This window comes from Takifugu flavidus, unplaced genomic scaffold (assembly GCF_003711565.1).
Source record: "Takifugu flavidus isolate HTHZ2018 unplaced genomic scaffold, ASM371156v2 ctg335, whole genome shotgun sequence".
In the NCBI taxonomy this organism is placed as follows: Eukaryota; Metazoa; Chordata; class Actinopteri; order Tetraodontiformes; family Tetraodontidae; genus Takifugu; species Takifugu flavidus.
The window spans coordinates 5001-17500 of NW_026621962.1; the positions used below are offsets into that span (position 1 = coordinate 5001).

The following is a 12500-nucleotide window of genomic DNA, read 5'->3' on the forward strand; positions in this document are numbered from 1 at the left end:
GAGGGAGAGAGAGAGTGTGTGTGTGTGTGTGAGAGGGAGAGAGAGTGTGTGTGAGAGAGAGAGTTTTTTTATTTAACTCAGTTTAATTTGCCATTACAAAAAACAAACGTGCTCCAAACAACAAGGAAACAGGAACCAGCGTTCAGGTGAGGAGGCCTCCAAAGACCAGCTCCTCCTCCAGGGTTCATCATTTAGGCGCCTCGTGCTCTTAAAGCCTCGGTATCGTTCACGCGTGCGGCCTGGTCGGGCGGTCCGTCTCCCGGTGGGTGACCGAGGCCGCCCGAGCTCGATGGACTCCTGAAGGGAAGTGGTTCACCTGTACCGACCTCAGCCCCTTCCTGGTCCTGAGCAAACACTCAACCTTGGCCAGAGGATAAACATGATGTCCCTCCACCTTTATGTCATCATCATAATCAGGCGTGTCTGCGGGTGAGTTTCCCCAACTCGGAGGCTCCCGGCACCGCCGCCATGACGGGCATGGCGACCGTGGCAACCGTGGCAACCGTGGCCACCGTGGCCACCGTGGCCACCGTGGCGACCATGGCAACCGTGGCGACCGTGGCCACCAAACAATGCCACCAAAGACAGTGAATAAATGATCGGAATTACAGAAGAGTGCTCCCCAATGTGATTAAACACCAGCCACTCTGATAGTATAGGTTAGAATATATATATAATATAGAATATATATTGGAAAAGCACTTATATTTATCACTCACTCCGGAGCCGACACACTCAGAGAGAGAGATTGCCTTTGATCCGTTCTGATCAGGGGGTGGGGTCATGCTGATCCATCCTGCTTGACTCAGCTGTCAATCACTGATGCTCCGCCCCTTGAATGAGTTTCTAGATAAAGATGACTCACTATTGGGGATTGATTATTTATCTATTAGTGATTTATGATCCATAGGTGTTTCTGGACATTGATCCATACGTTACTGCTTTATAATAACGTGATTTGTTAACCTGGTGATTGATGTCTGTTTCAGTGTCAAACTACCAAAACGCTGCCTCGGCCAGTTCGGAAACCGATGATGAGACAACCATGTGCAGTGACGGGGACGGCGTGGACAGGGATAAAGACGCCGATGGACCGGCAGTGGGCGGTCCCTCCCTGGAGGCCCCGCCCCACATGGGCCACGCCCTGCTGCCGTTGAAGGGAGCTGAAGTCCGAGAAGGACTTCGGAACTCACACCAGCACTGGAGACTCAGGGACAACATCACTATAGAGGCACAGAAGAAGAGCTGTGGTGAGTTCTGGTGACGGTTGGGGCAGCACAGGGGCAGCACAGGGGCAGCACAGGGGCAGCACAGGGGCAGCACAGGGGCAGCACAGGGGCAGCACAGGGGCAGCAGTGGACCTGGGGTGGTTGGTAGCACAATGGGTCACCAAACATGAAGGTTCCAGGTGGGCAAGGCCCAGAGAGGAGGTGCAGCTTAGCTCTGTTTGAGGAGCGAGGAGGAGACGCAGGAGCTGGGGGCAGATTCAGAGCTGGGGGCAGAGTCAGGAGCTGGGGGCAGAGTCAGGAGCTGGGGGCAGATTCAGGAGCTGGGGGCAGAGTCAGGAGCTGGGGGCAGAGTCAGGAGCTGGGGGCAGATTCAGGAGCTGGGGGCAGAGTCAGGAGCTGGGGGCAGATTCAGGAGCTGGGGGCAGAGTCAGGAGCTAGGGGCAGATTCAGGAGCTGGGGGCAGAGTCAGGAGCTGGGGGCAGAGTCAGGAGCTGGGGGCAGATCAGGAGCTGGGGGCAGAGTCAGGAGCTGGGGGCAGATTCAGGAGCTGGGGGCAGAGTCAGGAGCTAGGGGCAGATTCAGGAGCTGGGGGCAGAGTCAGGAGCTGGGGGCAGAGTCAGGAGCTAGGGGCAGAGTCAGGAGCTGGGGGCAGAGTCAGGAGCTGGGGGCAGATTCAGGAGCTGGGGGCAGAGTCAGGAGCTAGGGGCAGATTCAGGAGCTGGGGGCAAAGTCAGGAGCTGGGGGCAGAATCAGGAGCTGGAGGCAGAGTCAGGAGCTGGAGGCAGATTCAGGAGCTGGGGGCAGAGTCGGGAGCTGGGGGCAGAGTCAGGAGCTGGGGGCAGAATCAGGAGCTGGAGGCAGAGTCAGGAGCTGGGGGCAGAGTCGGGAGCTGGGGGCAGATTCGGGAGCTGGGGGCAGATTCGGGAGCTGGGGGCAGAGTCGGGAGCTGGGGGCAGATTCAGGAGCTGGGGGCAGAGTCAGGAGCTGGGGGCAGATTCAGGCTATGACTACCTGTCTTCTTCCCATTGGTCAGGTGACAACAATAAAGAGTCTGGACGGGTCGGTCCAGAGTCCCAACACACAGGTGGAAATGGTTCAGGTGAGTCCAGCATTTGAGTGGTGTACGTGTATCTTCACGTTACCATGCCGACCTGTCTGCTTCCTGTTGTCAGTCAAGACCCTGGACTTTATCCACCATCTTGATGACTACTTCCTGAAGCGTAAAGTGGAGGAGGGCGAGGGCCACCCGGTGTCTATCGTAGAGTATCTACAGCGCAGTGACACTGCGATCATTTACCCAGAAGCCCCAGAAGAGCCGAGCCGCCTGGCCACACCTGAGGGGGTCGGGCAGGACGAGAGTGAACATGGTACGACAGAGATTCTACCCATCCAACGTTGGAAATGGGAAAGTTTCCGTTGTAAATGAGGAACAAAAGGATGTTCTTTGCTCTGACTGTTGCATGAAGAACTGCAGAACCACACACCTGATGACTTCGCCCAGCTGCTCACCTGTCCGTACTGCGACCGCGGCTACAAACGTGTGTCGTCGCTGAAAGAACACATCAAGTATCGTCATGAGAAGAACGAGGAGAGCTTCAGCTGCTCGCTCTGCAGCGAGGTCTTCACCAGCCGCACACAGCTGGAGCGGCACACGAGCACCCACAAGGCCAGCGGAGAGCAGGTAGGCACACCTGGACCCCGCCCTCCTGCCGCTCTGGCATCGTAGGCACACCTGGACCCCGCCCTCCTGCCGCTCTGGCATCGTAGGCACACCTGGACCCCGCCCTCCTGCCGCTCTGGCATCGTAGGCACACCTGGACCCCGCCCTCCTGCCGCTCTGGCATCGTTGGCTCCTCCTCTTTGTTTCTCTGCCTTCTCCTTCTGTCATGTTGGTGACCAGACTCATGAGCATCGTGTTTATTTACTGTGACTGTTCCAGGCATCACCTGAACCGAAGGTTTTACCTGCTCCCGCCTTCATTTTGGTGCTGGAGGGTTAGGGTTAGGGTCAGGGTCAGGGTCAGGGTTAGGGTCAGGGTCAGGGTCAGGGTTAGGGTCAGGGTTAGGGTCAGGGTCAGGGTCAGGGTTAGGGTCAGGGTTAGGGTCAGGGTCAGGGTCAGGGTCAGGGTTAGGGTCAGGGTCAGGGTCAGAGTTAGGGTCAGGGTCAGGGTCAGGGTTAGGGTTAGGGTTAGGGTTAGAGTTAGAGTTAGAGTTAGGGTTAGGGTTAGGGTTAGGGTAGGGTTAGGGTTAGGGTTAGGGTTAGGGTTAGGGTCAGGGTCAGGGTCAGAGTTAGAGTTAGGGTTAGGTTAGGGTTAGGGTTAGGGTTAGGGTTAGGGTTAGGGTTAGGTTAGGGTTAGGGTCAGGGTCAGGGTCAGGGTCAGGGTCAGAGTTAGGGTTAGAGTTAGGGTTAGGGTCAGAGTCAGGGTTAGGGTTAGGGTTAGAGTTAGAGTTAGAGTTAGAGTTAGGGTTAGGGTTAGGGTTAGGGTCAGGGTCAGGGTCAGGGTCAGGGTCAGGGTCAGGGTTAGGGTTAGAGTTAGAGTTAGAGTTAGAGTTAGGGTTAGGGTTAGAGTTAGGGTTAGGGTTAGGGTTAGGGTTAGGGCTTGGGTTAGGGTTAGGGGTTAAGAACCCTAGGTTCCTGATTAATGTCGATCTCTTCCTTATTCAATTAGAAATATAAACAAACAATTTCCGATTGGAATGTTTTACGATCTATGTCTACTGACCAAATTGTTAGTAGGTTAAACATGCAGTGGTTTTACAGCTGGTTAGCAGGTTATGGTCGTTGGGCTTCATCTACAGTGCAACCAAAAGCTGTGTCCAAACCACTGACACGTAGAGCTGTGGGTGGCCACAGGGGGCGCCACACAGAACTCAACCCTGATTGGCTCGACTGACTGGTCGAAAACTGGTTGTAAACTGGTCGTGACCTCGTCCGTGTTGGTATGGACGTCGTCTTACTGACCCAAACACACCAGTCAGTGCAGTCAGACCAGTCAACACACCAGTCAGTGCAGTCAGACCAGTCAACACACCAATCAGACCAGTCAGACCAGTCAACACACCAGTCAGACCAGTCAACATACTAGTCAGACCAGTCAACACACCAGTCAGTGCAGTCAGACCAGTCACCCACCAGTCAGACCAGTCAACACACTAATCAGTGCAGTCAGACCAGTCAACACACCAGTCAGACCAGTCAAGAGACCAGTCAACACACCAGTCAGACCAGTCAAGAGACCAGTCAGACCAATCACACCAGTCAACAGTCACACCAGTCAACACACCAGTCAGACCAGTCAACATACTAGTCAGACCATCAACACACCAGTCATGCAGTCAGACCAGTCAACACACCAGTCAGACCAGTCAACACACTAATCATGCAGTCAGACGTCAACACCAGTCAGACCAGTCACACCAGTCAACACACCATCGTCAAACCAGTCAACATACTAGTCAGACCAGTCAACACCCAGTCAGTGCAGTCAGACCAGTCAACACACCAGTCAGACCAGTCAACACACTAATCAGTGCAGTCAGACCAGTCAACACACCAGTCAGACCAGTCAAGAGACCAGTCAACACACCAGTCAGCGCAGTCAGACCAGTCAACACACCAGTCAGACCAGTCAACACACTAATCAGTGCAGTCAGACCAGTCACACACACACCATCAGACCAGTCACACCAGTCAACACACCAGTCAGACCAGTCAACATACTAGTCAGACCAGTCAACACACCGTCAGTGCAGTCAGACCAGTCAACACACCAGTCAGACCAGTCACACACTAATCAGTGCAGTCAGACCAGTCAACACACCAGTCACCAGTCAAGAGACCAGTCAACACACCAGTCAGTGCAGTCAGACCACAATCAACACACCAGTCACACCAGTCAACACACCAGTCAGTGCAGTCAGACCAGTCAACACACCAGTCAGACCAGTCCACACCAGTCAACACAGACCCAGTCAGACCATTCAGACCAGTCAACACACCAGTCAGACCAGTCAACACACCAGTCAGACCAATCACACCAGTCAACACACCAGTCAACACAACCCAGTCCAACACACCAGTCAGACCAGTCAGACCAGTCAACACACCAGTCAACACACCAGTCAGACCAATCAGACCAGTCAACACACCAGTCAGACCAGTCAACACCCAGTCAGACCAGTCGACCAGTCAACACACTAGTCAGACCAGTCAACACACCAGTCAGACCAGTCAACACCCCAGTCAGACCAATCAGACCAGTCAACACACCAGTCAGACCAGTCAACACACCAGTCAGACCAGTCAACCACAGTCAACACACCAGTCAGACCAGTCAACACACCAGTCAGACCAGTCAGACCAGTCAACACACCAGTCAGACCAGTCAACACACCAGTCAGTGGCTCTTACCGCCTGTTTCCTGTCTCCCCTCTGCAGCTGCCACTGCTGAACGAAGCGGCAGCAAACCGCAAGTTCAAATGCAGTGAGTGTGGAAAAGCTTTCAAGTACAAACATCACCTGAAGGAACATCTGCGCATTCACAGCGGTGAGTGAAGACGTCCCCTCGGAACCAAACATCTCCTCACTGATCGCTCGCTTCCTCCTTCACATCCTGCTTTACGTCCAGTTGATAAAAATGCTCAGTCTTACTTCTGCTGGTGCCACCAACAAGATCTGAGCAGCAACCTTTTAATCCACTTGTGGCTTCTTGTTTCAGGTGAGAAACCATACGAATGTTCCAACTGTAAGAAGAGGTTCTCGCATTCTGGCTCTTATAGTTCACACATCAGCAGCAAGAAATGCATCAGTCTGGTTGCTGTTAATGGACGAGTACGCAATATAAACAGCATCAGGCCTGGCTCCTCACCCAGCTCCATCACATCATCACCTGGAAGCCCTGTTCTTTCCCAATTCTGCCACAAGATGGAAAATGGCCATTCAATTTGTTTTCCAGATCACCAGAATCAGCTTGATATCAAATCTGAACCGCTGAACCTGGGTGAGTACTGCCAAATGATGAGCACCCATGGGTTTGCTGGGCCTGACGGGTACCTGAATGGCCACAGTCCTCTGAGTATCCTCAGTTCCTCTCGTGATCCTCAGCAACACGTGGGCGGCTGTGGGGTAGACCTCACCCAGCTCACCTATGCAGGGAGCAACCTGGGTGAGGTGCAGAAGGTTCTTCAGACTGTCGACAACACTATATGCAGGAAGAAGAGGGATAGAAACCCAAAGGAGATCTCCATGCTCAGAGCCTATATGAAGGAGTTGGGAACCGAGGTTGAGGAACAGCAGCCGCCCCAGTCTAGTTTCCACAAGGGGGAACCTGGAAACCACACCAAAAGCATGAATGACTGTATACTGGAAAAAGTCAATGAGGCTAAAAGTCTAATCAACGAGTCCAAGAGAGCGGTGGATGAGACAAAAGAGAAGTCCAATACAGAGCACAGTGGTGAGGAGAAACCCTCGGACCAGCTCACCCAGCTGCTTTGCTTCTCTTGTCAGTTCTGCAAGGAGATGTTCTCTGGGCCCATTCCATTACACCAGCATGAGCGCTACCTGTGCAAAATGAACGAGGAGATCAAGGCGGTCCTGCAGCCGGCCGAGAACAGTCCTGCTCAACACCTGTCCAACAGTGAAGGTGTCACCAGTGCAAAAAGGTCTTTGAAGGACGTGTCACTACTGAGGACATGCTTTGATATAAATGCTGAACCAAACACAGAAGATCTGCAGAAGATTTCTGTGGCTGTAGGACTTCCTGAAGACTTTATCAGTGAGTGGTTTTCCCAGTGGAAGAGGCAGAACTGCCAAGGAGGAGGTCTGAGGATAAAGTTACCCCATCCTGAGAACTGTGGAGCGGACACCAGTACGGGCCAGTCTCCAGTCTCAGTTCCCGCTGCACAATTACAGGGGCATTTCACAAAAAAACGCCCGTTCCAGAACCACAGGCCTTCTGCACGGGCCAAACCCCAAGAGCGGGAGGCCCACATGAGGAGCAGCACTCCTTCGCCCCTCAACCTTTCCTCCACACCCATCAACGAGTCTTGGAGCTGTCTCACGTCCAGCTGTCAGGCTTCTGAGGATGCCAGGGGAGATTCACCTCTAGACCTCTCCCTGCCCAAACCTCATTTTAATGGTTTCATCCGTGAGAAGGACGGTGACGCTCAACAACGAGAACATCCGCCTGGGCCTTCAGATTTGATCAACATCAAAAGTGAGGTCCTGGCATCAGAAAGTGGAGCGAACTTGGTCAGCCAGCTCGACCGGAGCACAAGCCCCATCTTTGGGATGAATCCCTTTGCTGGCTGTCATCTTTATGCTTCTCTGGCTCATGAAGCATTAGCACCAGCCACCTTCATGTCACCCGCCCGGGCCACCATCACAGGGTTCAGGCCCTATGCTTCTCTTGACCCCATGAGCTTCCTTCCTCACATGGCCTACAGCTACGCAACTGGGGCAACAACATTTGCTGAAATGCAGCACGGAGGAATGTACCAAAGGAAAGCAGGTCTCCAGGTAAGAATAAGGGAAGTTCTGTTGGGTTTTACTGGGCCACATGTTCCACCGGCGAAAACCAGAACTCTTCTTACTACTGAATCATTGCACCGGGGTTTTGGTAAGAGGTGTGTTCAGAACTAGGATGCTAACAATGCTAACTAAACCAAAAGTAGTGTTTTCAAAATGAAAACCGGATTCATTTTTATTTACGAGACCAAATGAATCACGAGCAAATAAGTGCGTCAAATATGAGCAGGAAGAGAAGCTGGGTGGTTTTTGGTTCCACGCTCATGCCATGATCAACATCACTGGCCCCATCCTGCGGGAATCCCACAGGAATCCCGGGAGCACAGTCAACATCTCAGTTGACAGGAAGTTCTCAGGCAGGAAAATGGGATTTTCAAAACAGACTCAGCATCACTGGTTGGAAGCTGGGTCTTCTTCTGTAGTTTCCTGGTTGTCATGGAGACGCAGGAGGTATTTCTCCAGGAGGGAAGCCAAGAGGTGGTGATAAACTGAGTATATGGTTTCAAACTGGCAACCTTCTGGTTATCTTGTGTTGTTCAGGTCTACTTAAAGCCTGTAGACACGCTACACTCTGACTGTCTTAATAGGTTGATCGAAAACATGAAACACCTGACTGCTGTCTGCACTCTGATTGGCCGTTTCCATGGTTGTGGATGGTTCTTTGTGTCTCCTGGATGTGGAGGCTTACCCGGGTTGGGGGCTTTAAGCCCTGTCCAGACGTGGGATGACTGAGGCGGTGGGGGGTGGGATCAGAAGGTATGGACAGGTGTTGTGAACCAGTCTGGCAGTATGGTGGGCCTCAGTGGACCTCAGTGGACCTCAGTCAGTGGAGCTCAGTGGACCTCAGTCAGTGGAGCTCAGTGGGGCTCAGTGGGCCTCAGTGGACCTCAGTCAGTGGAGCTCAGTGGAGCTCAGTCAGTGGAGCTCAGTGGCCTCAGTGGACCTCAGTGGACCTCAGTCAGTGGGGCTCAGTGGACCTCAGTCAGTGGGGCTCAGTGGGCCTCAGTGGACCTCAGTCAGTGGAGCTCAGTGGGGCTCAGTGGACCTCAGTCAGTGGAGCTCAGTGGGCCTCGGTGGGCCTCGGTGGACCTCGGTGGGCCTCGGTGGGCCTCGGTGGACCTCGGTGGACCTCGGTGTGCAGGTGCATCCTGAATGCGTGTCTGTTGTGCTGCAGGGGGAGCTGTTGGATGGGAAGCCGGACTATCTGTCGGGCCTGGACGACCTGACAGATAGCGATTCGCTGCTCTGTAGGAAGAAGATGAAGAAGACTGAAAGTGGTACGTACGCCTGTGACTTGTGCGACAAAACATTCCAGAAGACCAGTTCCCTCCTAAGACACAAATATGAGCATACAGGTATATGTAACATTCGGACACTTCTTTGTCACCCCTCCATCGTTCTGACTCTTCTTGCTTCTCCCTCCATCTGTGTGGTCCTGTAAACACATGGCACAGCCCCCCCTTTCTCTTTACATGCTCTTCCTATTTAGCAAGGAGACTCGCAAGCAGCGTGCATGTGCATGTGTGTGTGGGTGGGTGGGTGTGCACGTGTGTGTTAGCTGGGATGCTGCTACTTGTATAATCAAGATTCCAAACATCACTGAAGCTTTTTAAAGTGAAGGCGGTCCAGTTGGTGATGCAACAGACCAGTCCAGACAGGCGCCGTCCTCCTGGACACGCTGACCTCTGCTCCATGTCTTCCTGCTGGAGGGAAACCTGGATCCTGGATCATGGAGTCCAGCTTGTCCTTGGACCGTACTTGGGAGGGGGTTTAGTTTGGATGGATGTGCTGGTGTTGGGGAGGGGACGGGACCACATGGGCTCCTGTTAGACCATGCTGGACTGCTTCAGTCAGACTAGCAGCAGGCTCACAACCTGCACAGATTGTGTGTATTCTTCAGACACACGAGAGTGTGAGTGTGTGTTGTAGTGCTGTGTGTCACTGACGAGCCGCCCTCCTCTGCCTGCAGGGAAACGTCCTCACCAATGTGAGATCTGTAAGAAGGCCTTCAAACACAAGCATCACCTGATCGAACACTCGCGGCTGCACTCGGGGGAGAAGCCGTACCAGTGCGACAAGTGCGGCAAACGCTTCTCCCACTCGGGCTCCTACTCCCAGCACATGAACCACCGCTACTCCTACTGCAAGAGGGAGGCAGAGGAGCGCGAGGAGGCCCAGAGGGAGGGCAGCCGGAGGGGCGGGGGCCTGCAGCCCGCTGGCCCGCTGATGAGAAGGACCTACCTGCAGGAACTGGACCCGCTCGGGTACTCAGACCCAGACGAGCAGCAGGGGGACGTTGGGGGGGGTTGTACAGTCCTGAGTGTGAGCAGCGTGGAAAGGAAGATGGAAGGGGACAGAAAGACAGAAGAGGAGGTTGAAGACGTGCATGGAGAAGTCAGCGAGAAGGAGAAAAAGCAGGAGCAAGAAGGTACAGGGAGCAGCAGGAAGGACTTAACCACCCCATCAGAGGTCCCACAATGATGCAACACAGTTCAAGAAGGGAGGAGCTGGACAGGGAGACCATTAGGACTGACCTTTGACCTCGGAAGGTCTTGGGAGGATGGTCTGCACAAAAGCAATTAATGAAAGAACCGGGTTTGTTTGATGTCAACTTCTGTTCATTTAATCAGGTTATTTATGATTGTTTACATTATTACATAAAAATCATGAGCTTCCATTTTGTAGAAACTTTAATGCACTAAAATATTACAAAAGCTTTAATTGTTTGCTAACTTTTTTCTACCTGTTAACATGTGTTAAGTGTCGCCCTTCATTGAGTCCCTTTGCTGCGCAGTTTTTAGAAGCTAAAGCTTTTCTGTTCTCGAGCTAACACGCCAAACAGCCTCTCTGCTAGCGCAGCAGCTCCAGGTTTATGCTAACTGTCTGTTCACACCACACTGATAATGAAATTTCAGTTGCCCATTTTCATCCATCTCTTGCAAAAGTCTTTGAACGCAGGCTCGCTCTTATTGGCAAGAAACATATGCTACAACACAGCTCTTGAATGCTACAACATAGCTCTTGAATGCTACAACATAGCTCTTGAATGCTACAACATAGCTCTTGAATGCTACAACACAGCTTTGGGTTGCTGAGAAAGTTATCACTCATTATTTTACACGTAGTTACCTTTTTGCATTTGAGCATTTTTACTATTACGGGCTTACAAGAAAGAGTCCGAACTTTATTTTGCTAACATTCCCCGTTCAATTCACTCTTCTTCAACTTAACAATTCAGAAATCAACTCACCCACAAAAATGAGTTGGGCAGGAGCATTTGTGAATGATTAGCATAGCAGTGTTATGAAGAGGAACAGTAGAAGAAAGCTAACTCTTTCCCGTACAGCATTTTGAAGGCCTGAATCCTGCGTGCTTGGTGTCTGTTGCCTCCCATGTCTTCATGTGTTTGAGAACCACCATCAGAAATTTGCACTTACCTCCTGAGTGACTACAACAACCTTAAAACGAGAACATGAAAAGAGAGATCACACGTCATACACTCACTATAACTCATCTTTTTACAGCTAATTATTTTTTAAAATCTCATCGTTCTCCAACAAAACAAACGGAGATAATTCCTTTCTTGTGATTTTTCAAAATCAAACCCTGAGGTGAGTCTTACAGTCACATTTAAATCCCATAAGTGTGTTTTTTTCCACAGAAAAAAGCCTTATTGAAGCCCCGCCCACCTGTTCTTAAGTGCCATTTCCTGCCATTTCCTGTCACTTCCTGTCATTTTTTGCCATTAGCGCTAGTTTCAATGTTTGTGCAATTTTCTACTTCTCACCATTTTTTTTGTCAGTATTACTTTTTTGTTTTAGTTTTTCTTTTTTGTATTCACCCACTTTATTTATGTGACTCATTTTATATTTATTTCATACTGTAGTGTACAGCAATGTCTCACAAATAGATCTATTTTAGTAAAATGGTTGTTGTTATTGGAGGTTAACTGTGATTGGTGCGTAACATCCTTATTCGATTTTTTAAAAAAAAAATTGAAGCTAACTATTTGAAATTCACTTTTTGGGGGGGGGGGGTGACTGAAAACACTGTGGGGAGTCAAATCCTGACATTATGCATCGCACTAGAAGAAGAAGATGATGATGATGCTGATGATGATGATGATGATGTGAAATGTCTGAAATATTGATTTTTCTCCAGGAGGAACATGCTAGAGAAAAATGTAGTGAAATTGATTTTAATAAAACGCTGTCTTCCTGATTTGTAACCTGATTAATTTATGATTTATGATGACACAAAGCCAATGATGAAGAAGATGATGATGATGATGACGATGATGATGATGATGAAGAAGAGCAAACAGCGCCAATACTCCCGGAAGTGAAGCTGCGCTGTTCTATTAACTTTCGAACTCGTCCCACGTTCAGCAAACACACGAAACACGTCCAATCACGGAAAGGGGCGTGGCAAACGAACGAGGCGTGGCCTGAACGGTTCTCGAGTCTTTAAAAGGACGCGATTGCGTCATCGCGTGCACGTCAGTCCGAGCGCGTCCGAGCAAATGCAGCCGGAGGTGAGTGTTTCCGTGCGTTCTCCGGTTCCGCGTGTGCTCGTCCGGCGGAGCCGCTCGTTGTGCTGCTGTCTCGGACCTCCGAGCTGGTCGGAACCGGCTCAGACCGACCGGGCTAGTTAGCCGTTAGCTACACTCTGCTGCTAGCAGCTGGCTAACGAAGCACGATGCTAACAAACAAGTCAGCTGAAAGTTGCAGCCAACTGTCAGTAAAT

General features: G+C 51.4%; 2 protein-coding genes across 4 annotated transcripts in view; both read left to right on the plus strand.

Annotated features, from left to right (window-relative positions):
* Positions 1-71: 71 nt before the first annotated feature.
* On the plus strand, positions 72-11975 carry LOC130520281 (zinc finger E-box-binding homeobox 2-like). Of its 3 annotated transcripts, none has more exons than XM_057023991.1 (9): positions 74-429; positions 990-1250; positions 2263-2328; positions 2402-2596; positions 2696-2910; positions 5667-5775; positions 5947-7745; positions 8929-9109; positions 9724-11975. In XM_057023991.1, exons 2-9 carry the CDS (start codon positions 1046-1048, stop codon positions 10233-10235), a joined length of 3282 nt encoding a protein of 1093 aa, XP_056879971.1. In that variant the 5' UTR covers positions 74-429; positions 990-1045; the 3' UTR covers positions 10236-11975. The 3 variants fall into 3 exon arrangements, with proteins under 3 accessions (XP_056879973.1, XP_056879971.1, XP_056879972.1); XM_057023992.1 differs by having other exon boundaries at positions 408-429; positions 8929-9031; XM_057023993.1 differs by lacking the exon at positions 8929-9109 and having other exon boundaries at positions 72-429; positions 9724-10076.
* A 158-nt stretch (positions 11976-12133) lies between these two features.
* The window catches only part of LOC130520282 (glycosyltransferase-like domain-containing protein 1), a 12881-nt gene continuing 12514 nt past the window's right edge, over positions 12134-12500 (plus strand). The window contains exon 1 of the mRNA XM_057024000.1: positions 12134-12288. Coding sequence (XP_056879980.1) covers positions 12277-12288 — 12 coding nt within the window. The 5' untranslated portion in view covers positions 12134-12276. The remainder of the gene's footprint in view (positions 12289-12500) is intronic.